The 17,500-nt window shown below is 46.3% G+C and overlaps 1 protein-coding gene across 11 annotated transcripts in view; it reads left to right on the top strand.

Moving 5' to 3' along the window:
* dock10 (dedicator of cytokinesis 10) overlaps nt 1-17,500 on the top strand; it is a 73,345-nt gene that overhangs the window by 27,739 nt on the left and 28,106 nt on the right. For 10 of the 11 annotated variants that reach the window (XM_035527761.1, XM_035527764.1, XM_035527763.1 and 7 more), the window contains exons 2-19: nt 3,956-4,075; nt 5,970-6,059; nt 8,413-8,495; nt 9,353-9,425; nt 9,728-9,850; nt 11,721-11,855; nt 12,010-12,196; nt 12,518-12,603; nt 12,688-12,771; nt 12,934-13,083; nt 14,078-14,326; nt 14,423-14,545; nt 15,361-15,443; nt 15,612-15,734; nt 15,816-15,895; nt 16,155-16,342; nt 17,185-17,250; nt 17,355-17,447. In XM_035527761.1, the coding sequence (XP_035383654.1) occupies nt 3,956-4,075; nt 5,970-6,059; nt 8,413-8,495; nt 9,353-9,425; nt 9,728-9,850; nt 11,721-11,855; nt 12,010-12,196; nt 12,518-12,603; nt 12,688-12,771; nt 12,934-13,083; nt 14,078-14,326; nt 14,423-14,545; nt 15,361-15,443; nt 15,612-15,734; nt 15,816-15,895; nt 16,155-16,342; nt 17,185-17,250; nt 17,355-17,447 (2,136 nt within the window). Of the gene's footprint in view, nt 1-1,225; nt 1,393-3,955; nt 4,076-5,969; nt 6,060-8,412; nt 8,496-9,352; nt 9,426-9,727; nt 9,851-11,720; nt 11,856-12,009; nt 12,197-12,517; nt 12,604-12,687; nt 12,772-12,933; nt 13,084-14,077; nt 14,327-14,422; nt 14,546-15,360; nt 15,444-15,611; nt 15,735-15,815; nt 15,896-16,154; nt 16,343-17,184; nt 17,251-17,354; nt 17,448-17,500 lie in introns of those variants that run through there. The other variant, XM_027030337.2, reaches the window with a different exon arrangement.

Raw genomic sequence — 17,500 nt, forward strand, 5'->3', positions numbered from 1 at the left:
CTCTGTTGCGAATCTCTGTGTATGTATCTCTGTGTATATATCTCTGTTTCAGGATCTCTGTGTATGGATCTCTGTTTATGGATCTCTGTGTATGGATCTCTGTGTATGGATCTCTGTTTTGGCATCTCTGTGTATGGATCTCTGTGTATATATCTCTGTGTATGGATCTGTGTTAACTCCGTTGCACTGTTCACCAGACCCTCTGTCACTAGTCTTGCTCACGTCCGTGCACATGGCACGCCTGATGTATGACACGGCGGTGCTGTGGTGGTTTCACTCTCCTGTAACATGGCCTTCAGCAGTGAAGGTTTTAAAAGTGTTTGTGAGGGTCTCAGAGTTACACTGGTCATTCTCAGCACCTGAGATCTGGCATCTGTGTGTGTGTGTGTGTGTGTGTGTGTGTGTGTGTGTGTGTGTGTGTGTGTGTTAGGTGGTTTACTGTCTAACAGGAAACTGGAACAACTGAACTAAAAAAAAAACAACTGAGTGTATCATCACATTTATACACACACACACACACACACACACACACACACACACACACACACACACACACACACACACACACACCAACAACTCAAACAACCGTATGTATCCACACATTTACAGACACACCAACAACTCAAATAAACACACACACACATACATACATACATACACACACACACACACACACACACACACACACACACACCAACAACTCAAACAACCGTATGTATCCACACATTTACAGACACACCAACAACTCAAATAAACACACACACACACACACATACATACATACATACACACACACACACACACACACAGACACACACACACACACACACCAACAACTCAAACAACCGTATGTATCCACACATTTACAGACACACCAACAACTCAAATAAACACACACACACACACACACACACACGTGCACGTTGCAAAGAAAAAAGTGGGAGCTGCACAGACAATAACAGAGTGGATCATTTAGTGATTTTATTAGATGGTTCATAACCACCATTTTTGCCAGACTGAAGATCATAACCTCAGTCCCTGGTTATGATGGGAAGAGCATGATTTACTATAGTTTAACTCCGCTAAATGTGTCCTACTCTCTCACTCTCTCCCTCCTGTGGTGACATCATGCGCCTGTCTACTTCCTCTTCTGACCACGTGCTCTCTGTGATCTGACAGGTTTCACATGTAGCCGGAAAGTTCTGCTTCTATTCTCAGTGTGTGCTGGATGTCAGGGGTGGCGTGTGTGTTTGGGTCTGGCTGCCGGCACACACACTTGCTTGTTCTCTCACGTGCGTACTTCTCGTCAGGATGAGTTTCCGAAGCAAAATCACCTTTAGGAAAAAGGTCAAATCCAGGCGACCTCGTGCAGACTGCACCCGCGTAAGCTGTGTATGTATCTGTGCATGTATCTCTCTTGTGGAATCTCTGTGTATGTATTTTTGTGTATATATCTCTGTTTTGGCATCTCTGTGGATGGATATCTCTGTGTATGGATCTCTGTTTCGGGATCTCTGTGTATGGATCTCTGTGTATATATCTCTGTTTTGGCATCTCTGTGGATGGATCTCTATTTATATATCTCTGTGTATGGATCTCTGTGTATATATCTCTGTTTTGGCATCTCTGTGGATGGATCTCTATTTATATATCTCTGTGTATGGATCTCTGTGTATATATCTCTGTTTTGGCATCTCTGTGGATGGATATCTCTGTGGATGGATCTCTGTTTCGGGATCTCTGTGTATGGATCTCTGTGTATATATCTCTGTTTTGGCATCTCTGTTTTGGCATCTCTGTGTATGGATCTCTGTGTATATATCTCTGTGTATGGATCTGTGTTAACTCCATTGCACTGTTCACCAGACCCTCTGTCACTAGTCTTGCTCACGTCCGTGCACATGGCACGCCTGATGTACGACACGGCGGTGCTGTGGTGGTTTCACTCTCCTGTAACATGGCCTTCAGCAGTGAAGGTTTTAATAGTGTTTGTGAGGGTCTCAGAGTTACACTGGTCATTCTCAGCACCTGAGATCTGGCATCTGTGTGTGTGTGTGTGTGTGTGTGTGTGTGTGTGTGTGTGTGTGTGTGTGTGAGCGTGCGTGCGCACACATTTATTTATCATCCGAGGTTTGGCTGTTGGTGTGTGTGCTTTGCTGGACACATGGCAGGACACGTGACTCTGAGCACCCTAGCTGGGAAGTTTAGTTCAAACACACCCCTAACTGATCTAAAACAACTTTTGTTGCCATGGAGACCAGGGATGCCCCAGAAAATGCATAAACAAAACAAACACATGAGCTCTTCCCATTTTGATCTACCCTGTCAATGTCCTCTTTTTTTCCCCTCTGCAACCGTTGCAGACCAAAGCGTGGCCTGTCGAAGCGCGCCAGCCTTCTCTGCGTTCTCAGAGGGTCTCAGTGCACCACCAGGGAGGCGGGTGGGGCCAGGGGCAAGAATGTGTCTTTGTCTGAGAGTTTTGTGGTGAACTGTAGAGGTGGCATGTGTCATATCGCCCTGTAGTGACGTCTGGGGAAAGCTTTGTAAAGACCACGATGCATGAGCTCATCTGGAAGGTTTCAGCGCGGAGCTGTTTTTGTATCAGACAAACATCACGTTCGAGTTTAATGTCATAAGGAACTCGGCCGATGGCGAGGCCCGTGATAGCTAACATGCAGCCAGTCGCTGTTTTATTCAGCTTCAGAACCACAGGTGTCCAGAACATCGTGTGCGTGCGTGCGTGTGTGTGTGTGTGTGTGTGTGTGTGTGTGTGTGTGTGTGTGTGTGTGTGTGTGTGTGTGCGTGTGTGTGTGCGTGTACGTGTACGTGTGTGGTCTTTATGTGTGCACTATCATCTGTGTTTTCAGTGTGTTCATTCTCATGTCATACTGTAGTTGATTTAGAAAACAGAATAACTAGGACATTTGTGAAACAGGAAGCTAAGACAGACTTCTGCACTCAGCCAGGAAGGGTAATGTGATGATAAAAATGGCAGTGATGAGCTTGCTGAATATTTATGCCATGTTCAGTGTCCATACACCCAGCAGGGGTGAGTTAGTGTCATCATCAGACACACCCAGCAGGGTTGAGTTAGTTCCTACAGGTAGGGGTACTGAAATATCATCTGTTTAGGTTAATTAGGGTTTTGTGGTTAGGAGAAATATTCCAGACCTGGTGTATTAACAGCAAATACAAGCATACAACACACACACACACACACACACACACACAGACAGTTGTAACATGTAGCATGTATCTCTGGTCAAGAGGAAACCCGCATTTACTTTAATAAACTCTACAAGATGCTTAATGTGGTTTGATTAATGTTGCAGTACTTTTAGTGAAAGTAATTTTGGTAAGTTTAAGGGCCTTCAGAGTTGATGCCCAAACTGGACACAGGACAATCTTTGAATTAAAAGCCTCAACACTGCAGACAGAACTCTAAAGTATCTGAGACCCCCATAAATTTAGCTGACACTTTTATCCAAAGCAACTTACAATTATCACTCAACTTGAGGGTTAAGGGTTTTGTTCAGGGGCCCAACAGTAGTAACTTGGCAGTGGTAGGGCTTGAACCAGCAACATTCTGATTACAAGTCAGGTACCTTAACCACTGGGCTACCAATGCCACTGCCCTGTGTAGTTGAGCAGTGTCTGTTGAGCAGTGAGCTCTCCATAGTGGAGAATATCAGAATAATGTTGTGTGCATCTCGAGCCTGTGTAAAGTTACACTATATGCTGTGCACTGTGGACTCTGACCCTGACCCTGACTCTGACCCTGACTCTGACTCTGACTCGTGCGTAGTGAAGGGTTTGTTTTATGGCTCTTACACGGAACGGTTCTTAGTGGACAGACGTGTGACTGACTGGGAGTCTTTCATATGCTTACTCATACTATATCTGAAATGGCTTTGTTTCTTTCTGTGTGTGTGTGTGTGTGTGTGTGTGTATACAGCAGGAGAAGCCAAAGCTGATTGACCCTCTGGACTACGAGGCTGTGATCTCTGAACTGGAGCCTGAGCTGAAGGATGATCCTCTCAAAGACCTGCTGCTCTTCCCAGAACATGATTTCACTGTGAGTACCCTGGTGTCTGTCTGTCTGTCTGTCTGTCCGAGTGCGTGTGTGAGAGAGAGAGCAGTGCATTGCTCTTTTTAAGGTGAAGGCCTCTAAACTCCAGCAGACAAGAGCCCCAGTCATGCAACCACATCCTCTTTCAAATTCTGCTACAGAAACAACAGCACAAGCTACACACACACATACATACACGCACACACACACACACACACACACACACATACATGCGCACACACACACACACACACACATACATGCGCACACACACACACACACACATACATACGCGCACACACACACACATACATACACGCGCACACACACACACACGCACATACACACGCACATACACACACACATACACACGCGCTCGCACACACGTACATACGCACAAGCGCACGCACACACACACACACATTCCGTACCCTTCATTTTGCTAATAGCAATTTCTGCAGATGTTTTGTTCATTAGTGACTTCATTACAACCCTAATGCATATCATCACATCAGCAGTTCAAGTGAAGTCTTACTAATTTGATGTTTAGAATTCCTAGTCCAAACAGATGAAGAGAGAGAGAGAGAGAGAGAGAGAGAGAGAGAGAGAGAGAGAGAGAGTGTGTGAATAATTAGTCTGGTCTCTAAGGCTTTGCTTGTCTTGTATTGCATTAAGTGTAATTGAAGTTCATATTTTCTGATGCACAGTGCTAATTCAGCTCTTGGTTTACGGTCCTGTTACCTTCTGTGTTCTGATTATAAAAGCCTACTGCCCTCATACGCCTCTTAAACCCCAGCTCTAAAGACCAGAGCAGGTCTACATCCAGGGCATTCTCAGCTCTACAGACATTCCCAACATTTCCCACAATATTCTCTGCGGAACAGAACCAAACGATCATGCCATGATGATCCAAGCATTCCTCCAGTTTCTAGCACCAAAGCGCTCTGGGATTTCTTCACAAAGAAGCTCTAGGCTAGAAGGAGTGCAGGCACTACACACCACTGGGCTGCCTTCAGTCCCAGAGTTTGGAGACCAACCACATGTGGATCTGACTTACGAGCGTCTGCGTTCCATCTGGGATTATTATGAGGAACCGTGCTGCATGCCTCACTAAGCAGGGGTTGTGACCCCGAGCCGTCGAGCTGACAGCTGTTAAGCCATCTAGACTGCCCATTTCCGACCGTGCGTTTGGAGGAAGTCAGTGTGTGATGAACTTTGTCAAGTAGGCAGAACCAGCTCAGCCTGGTTTCCATGTTACATGGCAGAAATGGGGAATTTTCCCAGTGTAAAAGACAGCAGTTTGGTGACCCACAAGATTCATCCTGTCAGTGGGTGTGTCACTAAGGTGTTCAGTGGGCATGTCAGCGGGGTGTTCAGTGGGCGTGACATTCATAATCCCCTCCCACCTGTTCTTAACCCTTGAATAGGCAGAGTTCTGTTCATTTTTTTTCATAGTAAAATTCTTGCCTTTGAACTGTAAGAATCAAGTAAGTACTGGTGTAGTAATAATAATAAGAATAATAACAATCCCTGTTTATTGCTATTGGTTTTATTTGTTGTTTTATTATTAGCTTGATTTATGCAGCACTCCTTAAAAGGTTCAAAAGGCCTCATCACTGAAGTAGTTCACATTGAGGTTTAAATTTGATCGACACCTTTAGTGACACTCAGACTGGATCCTCTCCGCCTATGTAATGAATTTGCCACAGTGTGTGTATTCACAGAGTTTTGTGTAGTGAACCTGCCACAGTGTGTGTATTCAGAGTTTTGTGTTTAAAGAATTTAGTACTGGAATTTGGGTAACTTTATCTTCTGCATTTGAAAAATGTTTCTCTCTCTTCCCCTTACATTGACACCTACACACACACACACACACACACACACACACACACACACATAGGTGTCTACTCTTCCTCAGGAGAGAAGAACGTTGCAGTCCACCGTGCCTGGGGGAGCCGAGGAACAGGCAGAATGTCTGCTGGTCAGAGAGGTGAGCGTGTGAGTGTGTGTGTGTGTGTGTGAGTGTGTGTGTGTGTGTGAGGTGGTTAAGAGGAAATGCATGAATATCATATCTCCTGTTCTAACATTTCTGTTCTGGAAATAGAGAGTAAGAACACACAAACACACACACACACACATACACACTTACACACAGACCCATTTAGAGAAGGGGAAGTTAGCAGTGAAATACAGAAAACAAGAGAGAGAGAGAGAAAGGGAGAGAGGGAGAGAGAGAAAGAGAGAGAGAGGGAGAGAGAGGCAGGGGGGGAGAGAGAGAGAGAGAGAGAGAGAGAAAGGGAGAGAGGGAGAGAGAGAAAGAGAGAGAGAGAGAGAGAGAGGCAGGGGGGGGAGAGAGAGAGAGAGAGAGAGAGAGAAAGGGAGAGAGGGAGAGAGAGAAAGAGAGAGAGAGAGAGAGAGAGAAAGGGAGAGAGAGAGAGAGAGAAAGGGAGAGAGAGGCAGGGGGGGAGAGAGAGAGAGAGAGAGAGAAAGGGAGAGAGGGAGAGAGAGAAAGAGAGAGAGAGAGAGAGAGAGAAAGGGAGAGAGAGAGAGAGAGAAAGGGAGAGAGGGAGAGAGAGAAAGAGAGAGAGAGAGAGAGAGAGAAAGGGAGAGAGGGAGAGAGAAAGAGAGAGAGAGGGAGAGAGAGGCAGGGGGGAGAGAGAGAGAGAGAGAGAAAGGGAGAGAGAGAGAGAGAGAGAGAGAGAGAAAGGGAGAGAGGGAGAGAGAGAAAGAGAGAGGCAGGGGGGAGAGAGAGAGAGAGAGAGAGAGAGAGAGAGAGAGAGAGAGAGAGAGGCAGGGGGGAGAGAGAGAGAGAGGGAGAGAGGGAGAGAGAGAGAGAGAGAGAGAGAGAGGGAGAGAGAGAAAGAGAGAGAGAGAGGCAGGGGGGAGAGAGGGAGGGAGAGAGAGAGAGAGGCAGCGGGGGAGAGAGAGAGGGAGAGAGAGAGAGCGAGAGAGAGAGCGAGAGAGAGCGAGAGAGGGAGAGAGAGAGAGAGAGAGGGAGAGAGAGGGAGGGGGATGAGGTGGAGAGAGTTTAGAGGGTTTGTGGGTAGTAAAGAGCTCTGTGCACTTGTCTTTGGGCCGCTGCACTTTTATTTTGGCTGTTTGTAATTCTGGACGTTTGGGCAATGCACATCACACACATCAGACCTGATCTTTTTGTGATCTGTTGGGATTTGCAAGCAAATTGAGGTGTGTGTGTGTGTGTGTGTGTGTGTGTGTGTGTGTGTGTGTGTGTGTTTGAGGTATCACCTTGTATGGCAAACATTGTGAGGTTGTGTGTGTGTGTGTTTGAGGTATCACCTTGTATGGCAAACATCATGAGATTGTGTGTGTTTGTGTGTGTGTGTGTTTGAGGTATCATCTTGTATGGAAAACATTGTGAGATTGTGTGTGTGTGTTTGTGTGTGTGTGTTTGCGGTATCACCTTGTATGTCACACATTGTGAGATTGTATGTTTGCATGCGTGTATGTGTGTGGGCGTGTGTGTGTGTGTGTGTGTGTGTGTGTGTGCCTGTGCGTGCGCATGTGTGCATGTGTGTATATGTACATGTGAGTGAGTGGGTGATTACAAGGTTAGAGTTTCCTTCACCGATCACAACTAAAATATACCACAGAAACACATCAGACAAGATAGTTTGACCAGAACTGTCCTGACTGTGGGCATTTATTCAGAGTTTGAGGTAATTATCTGATTAATGATCATTATTTTCACTCCTACATTATTGAGAACTGTGGAATTATTTTGGATCCGAGAGGATGAGGGGACCGACCCTCTCTACTCAGGTGATATGACACTCTGTGTTCCTGGTCTCTCTTTGTTCAATGTCTCTCTGTGTTCCCGGTCTCTCTGTGTTCAATGTCTGTTTTCACTCTGTTCCCTGTCTTTCTGTTTTCCATCTCTCTGTGTTCCCTGTCTCTCTGTGCTCCTGAGAGAGACAGACAGCCTGTTCTTTCCTGCTACTCATGAAAGGGAAGGTTCCTGCTGTTTGATTGGTCTGAATCATTAGGGTCATCTGGTAATTCCTGAGAAGATTGTGTCCATGCAAACAGCCCTACAGAAGGCGGAGTGAAATTATGCTTGTTAATGTCCTACCTCTAATACTTCCTGCTTAGCCCCTGTTAAATTAGGGCTAGAGTTGAACCACACACACACACACACACACACACACACACACAAGCATGAGCGTGTAGAAATAAAAGTTGTCTACAAACAACTCTGAGACACAACACATCCACTGGTCAGTCTGAAAAACAACAACAGCAACAAATTATGACAGCAAGCACTGAACTGGTTGTTGCCACGTGGGTAATGTAGTTCTCGCTGCCATCTCCCCTTCTGCCTTCAGGCCTGCCGGTACTACAACTCCCAGCTGCATGTGGTCGAATACAAGCATCAGGAGTATGCAGGGGACTACGGTATGCTTTCCAGGTGAACCATTTAACGATTGCTCACCCTCATGCAGCCCTGACGAGAATAAATGACCCTGCGGCCTGTTGTTGTGTTTCACTTGTTTTTGCATTTTTGCTGCTAATCTTATCTTATCTTATCTGGCAGGATAAGATAGTCTCTTTTAAGACTTCTTCAGAAGTCCTGTCCTCCCATTGGGCCACTTCGTCCAATGAGGTTCTTTTCACATGACCTTCCCATGTAGGCCACAGCCTCAATTCCCTTAGGACCCGCTCCCATGGGGCATTGCATGGCTGCTGCTATTATGCACATGTGCTGCACCGCCATCTGCCTGCCTGCCTGCTTGCCTGCGTGTGAGTGTGTGAGTGTGTGTGTGAGTGTGTGTGTGAGTGTGTGTGTGAGTGAGTAAGGCCCTTACTCTTGAGTGTACTCAAGCGGGCACTGTGCAAGGCACCTAAGTGTAGGGTCCTGTCGGAATGAGCGATGTGGTGTGCAGGGAAGCACCATTAAAACTTTCCTGCTAAATAATGTGAAAGCCACACAGGCTTGTGGTGGTGTGTTATTCTGTTGCCACAGGATTTCTTTAATAGGACTTTTCTACCATATATTGTTGATAATTGTCACAACAACAAAAAACCCACTAATGTTACTGGACTCTGGAGATGGGTGTGCTTTCACAGCTCAAAAGCAACACTTATTTGTCCCATAAAAACCATGTCTGATGTACTGGTTATTGTGATCATGTGATGGTGCCATAATGGGAGGTCTGGGAAATGTAGTCTTACTTCTCTGCCCTTGCTCATAGATGGGCAGTGTCACAGTCTCTCTCTCTCTCTCTCTCTCTCTCTCTCTCTCTCTCTACTGTCTCTCTACAATAGAAAGTTATATAAGGCTCAGAAGTTTCCCTCTCACTCCTTTGAGATCGACCATGAAGACGTGGATAAGGACGAGGTCAGTGCCTCGGTTCCTCATGCCGTGCACACACCCCCTGCCGTCAGCGCACTTCAGGATCACTTTCCCAGATCTTGGAAAAACACGGAACACGAGGTCCCGGAGTAAACACGCGCAGGGCCGAGCTGGGCGCGCGTGTGGCAGGGCGTCTGTGTGTCTTCTGACAGGCTTTCTGTCACCTGCTTGTCCCCTGCTTGTCCCCTGCGTGCCTCCGTCTTGGCTCCGAGCCTCAACAGATCCGGCGCGCCCGCCCCTCCTCTAGAGGAGCGACTGAAGTGCTCTCTGCTTTCTTTTTCTCGCAGGACACAACATCGCTGTCATCATCCAGAGGAGGGGGCGGGGTAGGGGGGATGGGCGTGTTCAGGGCTGGCTGGCTATACAAAGGGAACTTCAACAGCACCGTGAACAACAGCATCACTGTTAGGGTAAGAACACACGCCAGAGGCTGCACGCTCCTCATACTAAACACCCAGCCACGCCGCTCATCTGGGATCAGATAAACCTACTTCATACTCTCACATTCATTTGAATATGAAAGGCAAGAGCTGACCTGTGATCAGGTAACACGGTGTCTTTTAATTCCTGTCCAGCATGGAGTTGGTGTCAGGCTTTTTTGTGCTGTGTGGAAATTAGCAGTAAAGACTAGGATTGGATGAATCATTTAGAAGATGATTGGAAGAAGCGTTTAAAAGCTGATTGGAAGAAGCATTTAAAAGCTGATTGGATGAAGCGTTTAAAACCCGATTGGATGAAGCATTTAAAACCCGATTGGATGAAGCGTTTAAAACCCGATTGGATGAAGTGTTTAAAACCTGATTGTGTTTTAAACACTACAAATCCAAACAAAAAGTTTTGCTAAGAAAACACCTTCGAAAAACACTCCACAAAACTGAAAACTCGTAACCCCGCTGAGAATCACATCAGTGAGAACAGACAATGGTTATGATGAAGCATTTTTGTCAAAACAAAAGTATTATTTTATCCACATTAATGTCTCTCACTGGTTGATTTAGCAGAGATGGACCTTGTATCTGAATGGTTATGGATGAGTGTAGGAACAGATGAAATATCACAGCACACCTCATGAGCATGCTCATAACAGTTCATAAAGAGCTCATAACAGTTCATAAAGTGCTAAGACTTGGGTACTGCAGCACGTATGAATAGATTAAATGTGTTTTTAATAGTTTTCTCTCTATATAAACTCTCCCATGTCTGGGTATGTTTACCTCAGGCAGCCCTGCTAATGGGACACATTGTGATGACATCATTACTAGCACTAGAGCATCGTAGCTAATTAGTGCAGGTCTCAGTGTTTCAGTATAATATGATTCAGCATTTCAGTATAATGTGTTTCCGTGTTTCAGTACAATATGTTTCAGTGTTTGAGTGTAATATGAACCACTCAGGACCACATTGAACCTTTTGACTGGACATTGGAGAGTTCCACTCTCCACTGATCTAAAGGTTGTGCTTCAGAGAGGCGTGGGGAGCCTTAGGCAGTTGTGTGTGGTTGGAAGCCGTGTGTGTAATGCAGCGTGTGCTTGTATGCAGATCAGCAGGCACTGATCTAAACTTACACATGTCCTGCAGTTGCACAGATATGTTTGGGAGTTTAAAACAAAGAGCAGAAGCAGCAAGACGTTGGCCGCTGTGCTAAGTTCCTGAGGTTAGCACGTGAGAGATGCAGATCAGTGAAGTGAAATGTCCTCCAGCGCTCAGGGATTGTTTTTAACTCTTTGCAGCCACAAGTTAAAGGCCAGTTTTTCTGAACGTGGTGCAAATGCACTTAAAAAATTTAGACTGACTCTGACTGTATCAACTGTGTTTTGGGCCCCTGACATTCTGTTTTGGGTGTTGTAACATGGGTTCAATATTAATCCACATTTTACAAGCATGTTCATTCAATCTGACTTCTTTATTGCTTGAAATTGTTTAATATTTTGCCATAGTTTACTTTGCTCAAAAGGCTTAATAATTAGTAAAAATAAAGCCATTCTGAAGGTCGGGAAAGTTTGGCAGGAACATTTAAGTATACTTGGTCATGTGACCTGTTGTCTCTGCTCAGGCAGTCATCAGCTCTTTAAAGGTATTTTGATACAAATAGGTCACCACCTAGAACCTCTGAGTACCACTGAGTTGAGTTGAACGGTGCAATGACTGCTTATAAGTACACAACGATTGTTAATAGTGCACATTGACTGGTTATAAGTGCACAACGATTGTTAATAGTGCACATTGACTGGTTATAAGTGCATGTATTTGACCATGTTTTTTGTGGCTGTCTGTTTGCAGTCATTCAAGAGGAGATATTTCCAGCTGACACAACTAACTGACAACTCTTACATCATGAACTTTTACAAAGATGAGAAGATCTCAAAAGAGCCCAAGGGATGCATATTCCTGGACTCATGCACAGGGGTCATTCAGGTTGGTACCCAACACTGCCCCAACACTGGTCTAACACTGCCCCAACACTGGCCAACACTGGCCAACACTGTACACAGTTCAGCAAGCAGACTGATTACTCCAACCAGTGTGCAGTGTTCTGAACATGCTTTGTTCTCCATCTCGGTCCTGTCAGAATAATCGTCTGAGGAAGTATGCTTTTGAGCTGAAGATGAACGAGGTGACATACTTTGTCCTGGCGGCCGAGAGTGAGCAGGACATGGAAGAATGGATCAGCACGCTGACCCGAATACTGCAGATAAGCCCATCTGATGGCCCGGTCATGGACCGCAAAAGCATGGACCTGACTGACACCAAGCCCGGTAAGTGCACGGCGCATGGCGCCAGCCCGGTAGCTGGAGGCCCACAGAACTTCTCACAGTCTTGGAACAACATGGATGGAGTTATTAGCTCTGCATAATTAATAACGTAACCATCTCAGGAGCTTGGATGGCAGGTTGGTGTAAACAGAGATTTACGCCTGGTGAAAGAGTCTTGATTTCTGTGCGCGGCTCTGAAAAAAAAAGCACCAACCCAAGTCATGATGGAATAATGAGCCACATGACTGCGAGGTTCATATGAATCATTCTGATTGATTTTTAAGGTTAGATATGCATTGTTACATTTCCATTCAATGTTTTCAGATGTCTTTGATCTCTCCTTAAATGACGTCTGTCTCCCTGAAAATGAGGAAACCACGGAAAATGGAATCAATCCTGAATTAGCTAAGGTAACGCCAGCTGCTAATTGGTAACTCTCGGGAGCACATAGCCACGGTAACAAACCTCTTACAAACTGTTCATGTGCGTGTCAGTATATCAGTGAAACAGAGGAGACGGTTAAAGCAGACAGGAGGGAGGAAAGGCTGAACCTGTTCTCTCTGGACCCCGACACACCAGTATGTGGCCTCCCACCAGACAATTGCCCTCCACACCAAAACTACCACTCCAGCATGTTTAATGGAGTCATGTCAGAATGTGACACATGTAACGTAGTGTAATGATTGGGGGCGTGGCTGCGCTCTGAGCATTCTCCTGAGGGTGTGTGGGGTGTGTGGTAGGTCCTCAGGAGCCCACGGGATGGTGGTGACGTGCGAAACATCCGCCCCTTTGAGGAGAGTCTGGGCAGAAGGCTGATGATCTACTGTCAGTCCTTGAACCTCACACTGCAGGGCTGTGTGAATGAGTCCGAGACAGAGCCCGTCACTAATGTAGGCGCACACACACGCACACACATATACACACAAATCACACGCTCAGACCATGCACACACACACGCACACACATATACACACAAATCACACGCTCAGAGCATGCACACACACACACACACACACATATATACACAAATCACACGCTCAGAGCATGCACACACACACACGCACACACATATACACACAAATCACACGCTCAGACCATGCACACACACGCACGCACACACACACATATACACACTGATCACACACTCAAACCATGCACACACACACACACACATGCAAACACACTCAGACCACACACACACTCAGACCACGCACACACACACACTCAGACCACACACGCACACACTCAGACCATGCACACACACACACACACACACACACACACACGCAAACACACATATACACACTGATCACACGCTCAGACCATGCACACACATACACACACACACACACCCACACACTCAGACCATGCGCACACACACACACACACACACACACACACTCAGACCACGCACAGACACACACACACACGCACACACGCACGTACACACTCAGACCATGCACACACACACACACACACGCACGCACACACACACATATACAGACTGATCACACGCTCAGACCACGCACACACATACACGCACACACACACACTCACACACACACACACGCACGCACGCACGCACACACACTCGCACACACGCACACACACACACACACTCACGCACGCACACACACACTCACACACACACACACACTCACGCACGCACGCACACACACACTCACACACACACACACACACACACTCGCGCACACACACACACACACACACTCACGCACACACTCACACACACACACACTCGCTCGCACGCACACACACACACACACACACACACACTCGCACGCACGCACACACACACACACACACACACACACACACACACACACGTTTGTACTAAGTCACCGCACCCTGCTGTTTGTTCAGATTGAGCCTTTCTTCATAACCGTGGCGCTGCTGGACATAAGAGAGTGCCGGAAGGTGTCGGCCGACTTTCACGTGGACCTCAACCATGAGGCAGTGCGGAGGATGCTGAGCGGCGTGGGGTCAGGTCAGGGGTCACCCGCAGGTCAGACAGGTCCGCAAGCGAACGGCCTGAAGGCCCCAACGGAGAAGGGCGGTGGAGACCATCCCCTCAGCCAAGACCTGGAGAACTGGCTGGCCTTCCCCAAACAGGTGAGGAAAGCTCACATACTGGGAGGAACAGATTACCCTGTGATCGCTGATCTCACCTTCTGTGCGTGTGTGTGTGTGTGTGTGTGGTGTATACAGGCTATCTTCTCCATCACAAACCCTCACACAGATATTATCATGTTGGCACGCATTGAGAAGGTTCTGATGGGGAACATCACCAGCGGGACGGAGCCCTACGTTAAGAACACAGATAACTGCAAGGTCACTCTCTTCTAGCCAAACTTCCTCTTCTGGTGTCTGATCTTAAGATGCGTAGCTCCACGGAGCCCTTAAAAACCTCTACTAATAAATGTTCATTATAGTTCTGAGTAATTTCTTGTTTAGATTGATTTTTGTTATGCAAAGGAATCTTGGTAATATATCTCTGCTAGCTTTTCTTTTCTGGTAGCACTTTTGTGTTATCTATTTTTAAAACTTTCCCCTTGTTTAAGGAGTTCTACATGAGAAATAAAGTGCAGGCAGCTTACGTTACTGTGTCTCAGGGTGAACACGTCAAAACCAGTATTCCTTTCCCATTTGGTGAAAGATTCATTTGAACCATGTGATGAGTTTTCCAGTGTAAGCCAGACAGAGTTTAACAGGCCCTGTTTGCTGAACAGTTCTCCTTCAGTAGAACAGAACAGACATCTCCTTGCTGTTGAAAGCCAGACTCATTCATGTTTTTCATTACCCAGAAGGTTCCAGAAGGAGTATCTTGTAAAATCACTTTTTAAGCTCTTCATCATTCTGGTTTCAGAATGGCTCTTCAGAACAACCCAGAGTACCATGACCCCCCTGAGTGGAAACTGGGACCCCTAACCCTGGCTTGTGTTAGATTAGTCCAAATAGATATCACAGACATCACTATAGCCTGCCAAAAACCGACACACCTTGCTTTGATCTAAACTCCCACGTTACGTAGCTCAGCACAAAAGATGAGAATTGCCTGACTGGTTTTCTGTTTTCTTTTCCACTTCACCACCACCAGCCTTTCCTTTGATATCTTATGCTTTTTTTTCATTATTTCTCTTTTTTAGACTGTTCAGAAGATCCTGAAATCCAACAAGCAGTTTTGCAGCAAACTGGGAAAGTACCGCATGCCTTTCGCTTGGTCGGTGAGGTGAGCGATATCTTCAGGAGCTCAGCACACGTCTGTAAAATGCACCACCACAGAAACATCCGGCCGAGCGTAGGAATATGAAGTATGTGTTCTGTTGTCCTGGGTGGACGAGGAGGACGGCAAGCCAGTTTTTCTTCGAACTGAATTTCCATTTGATTGTTTTTTCAGGTCTGTGTTCAAAGACAACCAGGGCATGGTGGACAGTGAGTCTCGGTTCTCTCCTCTCTTTAAGCAGGAGAGCAACAAGATATCCACCGAGGACCTCGTCAAACTCATCTCTGAGTACAGGAGGTACGGCTGCACCTTTTGTAGGAACTGAAGGTCAGACGCTTGGCTAACACGCACCTGAAACGTTGCGCTTTGGTTCTCCAGGGCGGAGAAGACCAGCAAACTCCAGACCATACCAGGCAGCCTGGAGATCCGCGTGGACTGTGTACCTATGGAACACCCCAGTAAGGCCCTGTGACACGGCGACGTGATCATGTATTTGATTTATTTAAAAGGTTCATAGTGATTCTAACTGCTAATTAAATATCAAGGTTTGTCAGGTTTGAGGAAGTGCAGTCATGCTCACTCTTGCTGTGAACTGTGGGCATCAGTTAGAATAAATGTTCCGTTAAACACAACTGCAGATGAGCGTTGGTGTCCACTAAAGTGTTGGGGTGGTGTTTGATCGCAGTCTCGTAATGTGCTGGTGTTTGTGACTTTCAGACTGCGTGACATCGTCGTACGTTCCACTGAAACCCTTCGAGGACTGCAGCTTGTACGCAGCCACGGTGGAGGTGGATGAGTTCCTGCATGATTCAGCCAAGTTTGCACAACCTTACAGAGTTTACAAGAACCACATCTACGTCTACCCCAGACACCTCAAATACGACAGCCAGAAAAGCTTTGCCAAGGTATGGCAAGACTAGCCATTGAGTGGGTCATTTCCCTGTATGGTTGGAGTCTACGTGGCGTTTCTTGCATTGTGGCTTTGTTTTTCACAACTACCTTACACAGTAACGTTTTCTACACACGCTGATATTAACAAGAAAGGAAATATGAGCCTAACTAAACCACACACATACTGATTCAAATAAACTATTCAAAACAAATATTGATAAATAGTTACTACACTCACCTCCCTTCTGTGTATTTATTGTATTTCCTCATTCTTCTGAACTCTTCTCACAGTGTTGTGGTGAGTTACAGTCTATGTTGTTAGAAGCTTCATCTGGCTCATATCTGGACTCTACCATATAGGCTATGAAGAATAACAGTAAAACGTAAGCTTGCAACTCTGTATGAAATGACGTTTGCAGAAACAGAGAAATCCAGAGAGGTGGGCTATCGCAGGTTACAGCCCGACTAGAAACTGCAGTAAAGAGATTGGTATCAAAACCATTCAAAGGACCTGTAATTGTTTTAACCAGTTTATGTTTTTCTAAACATACGAGGTCAGTTCAGAAATGGATGCATGCGGCAGAAGGTTTGCGTGACTCACGCCCAGGTCTTGCGTCTGGAGAGTGTCTGTGTCTTTTTTTAAGAGCTTGGCTGCCTCCGCCTCTGTGTCACTTTTCATCCTCTTAATGCTTCAACTGGGCCTACAGAAGCAGACGGTCCTGTAAGGGACTGGGGATGTTTGCAGTCCGCGACAGTGAGAGTAGTTCTGATGTGTGAAACCCGGCCCACCTCGTGGTCCTGCTGTTGTGTGTAGTTTAGTTCCTGACATTTTGACCTCCGTTTTTCTTCATGACAGGCCAGGAACATTGCAGTCTACGTAGAGTTCCGGAACTCCGATGACGACTGTGCCAAACCGCTTAAGGTAGGGACTCCAGAGTTTCTCCAGAGTTTCTCCGCTCTGTTCTGACGTTTTTATCGCTGGGTTGCCCAAATCTGATGGTAGGATGTCGGTTTTTGTTTCCACAGTGTATCTACGGAAAGCCAGGGGGTCCAGTTTTCACCTCAGCGGCCTGTTCCACTGTCCTGCACCATTCACAGAACCCAGACTTTTATGATGAAGTACGTTGAGGCCCAACGTCATCTTCTAAAGTCTCTCACACTGATCATGATTT

Source organism: Electrophorus electricus, chromosome 7 (genome assembly GCF_013358815.1).
Source record: "Electrophorus electricus isolate fEleEle1 chromosome 7, fEleEle1.pri, whole genome shotgun sequence".
Taxonomy (NCBI): Eukaryota; Metazoa; Chordata; class Actinopteri; order Gymnotiformes; family Gymnotidae; genus Electrophorus; species Electrophorus electricus.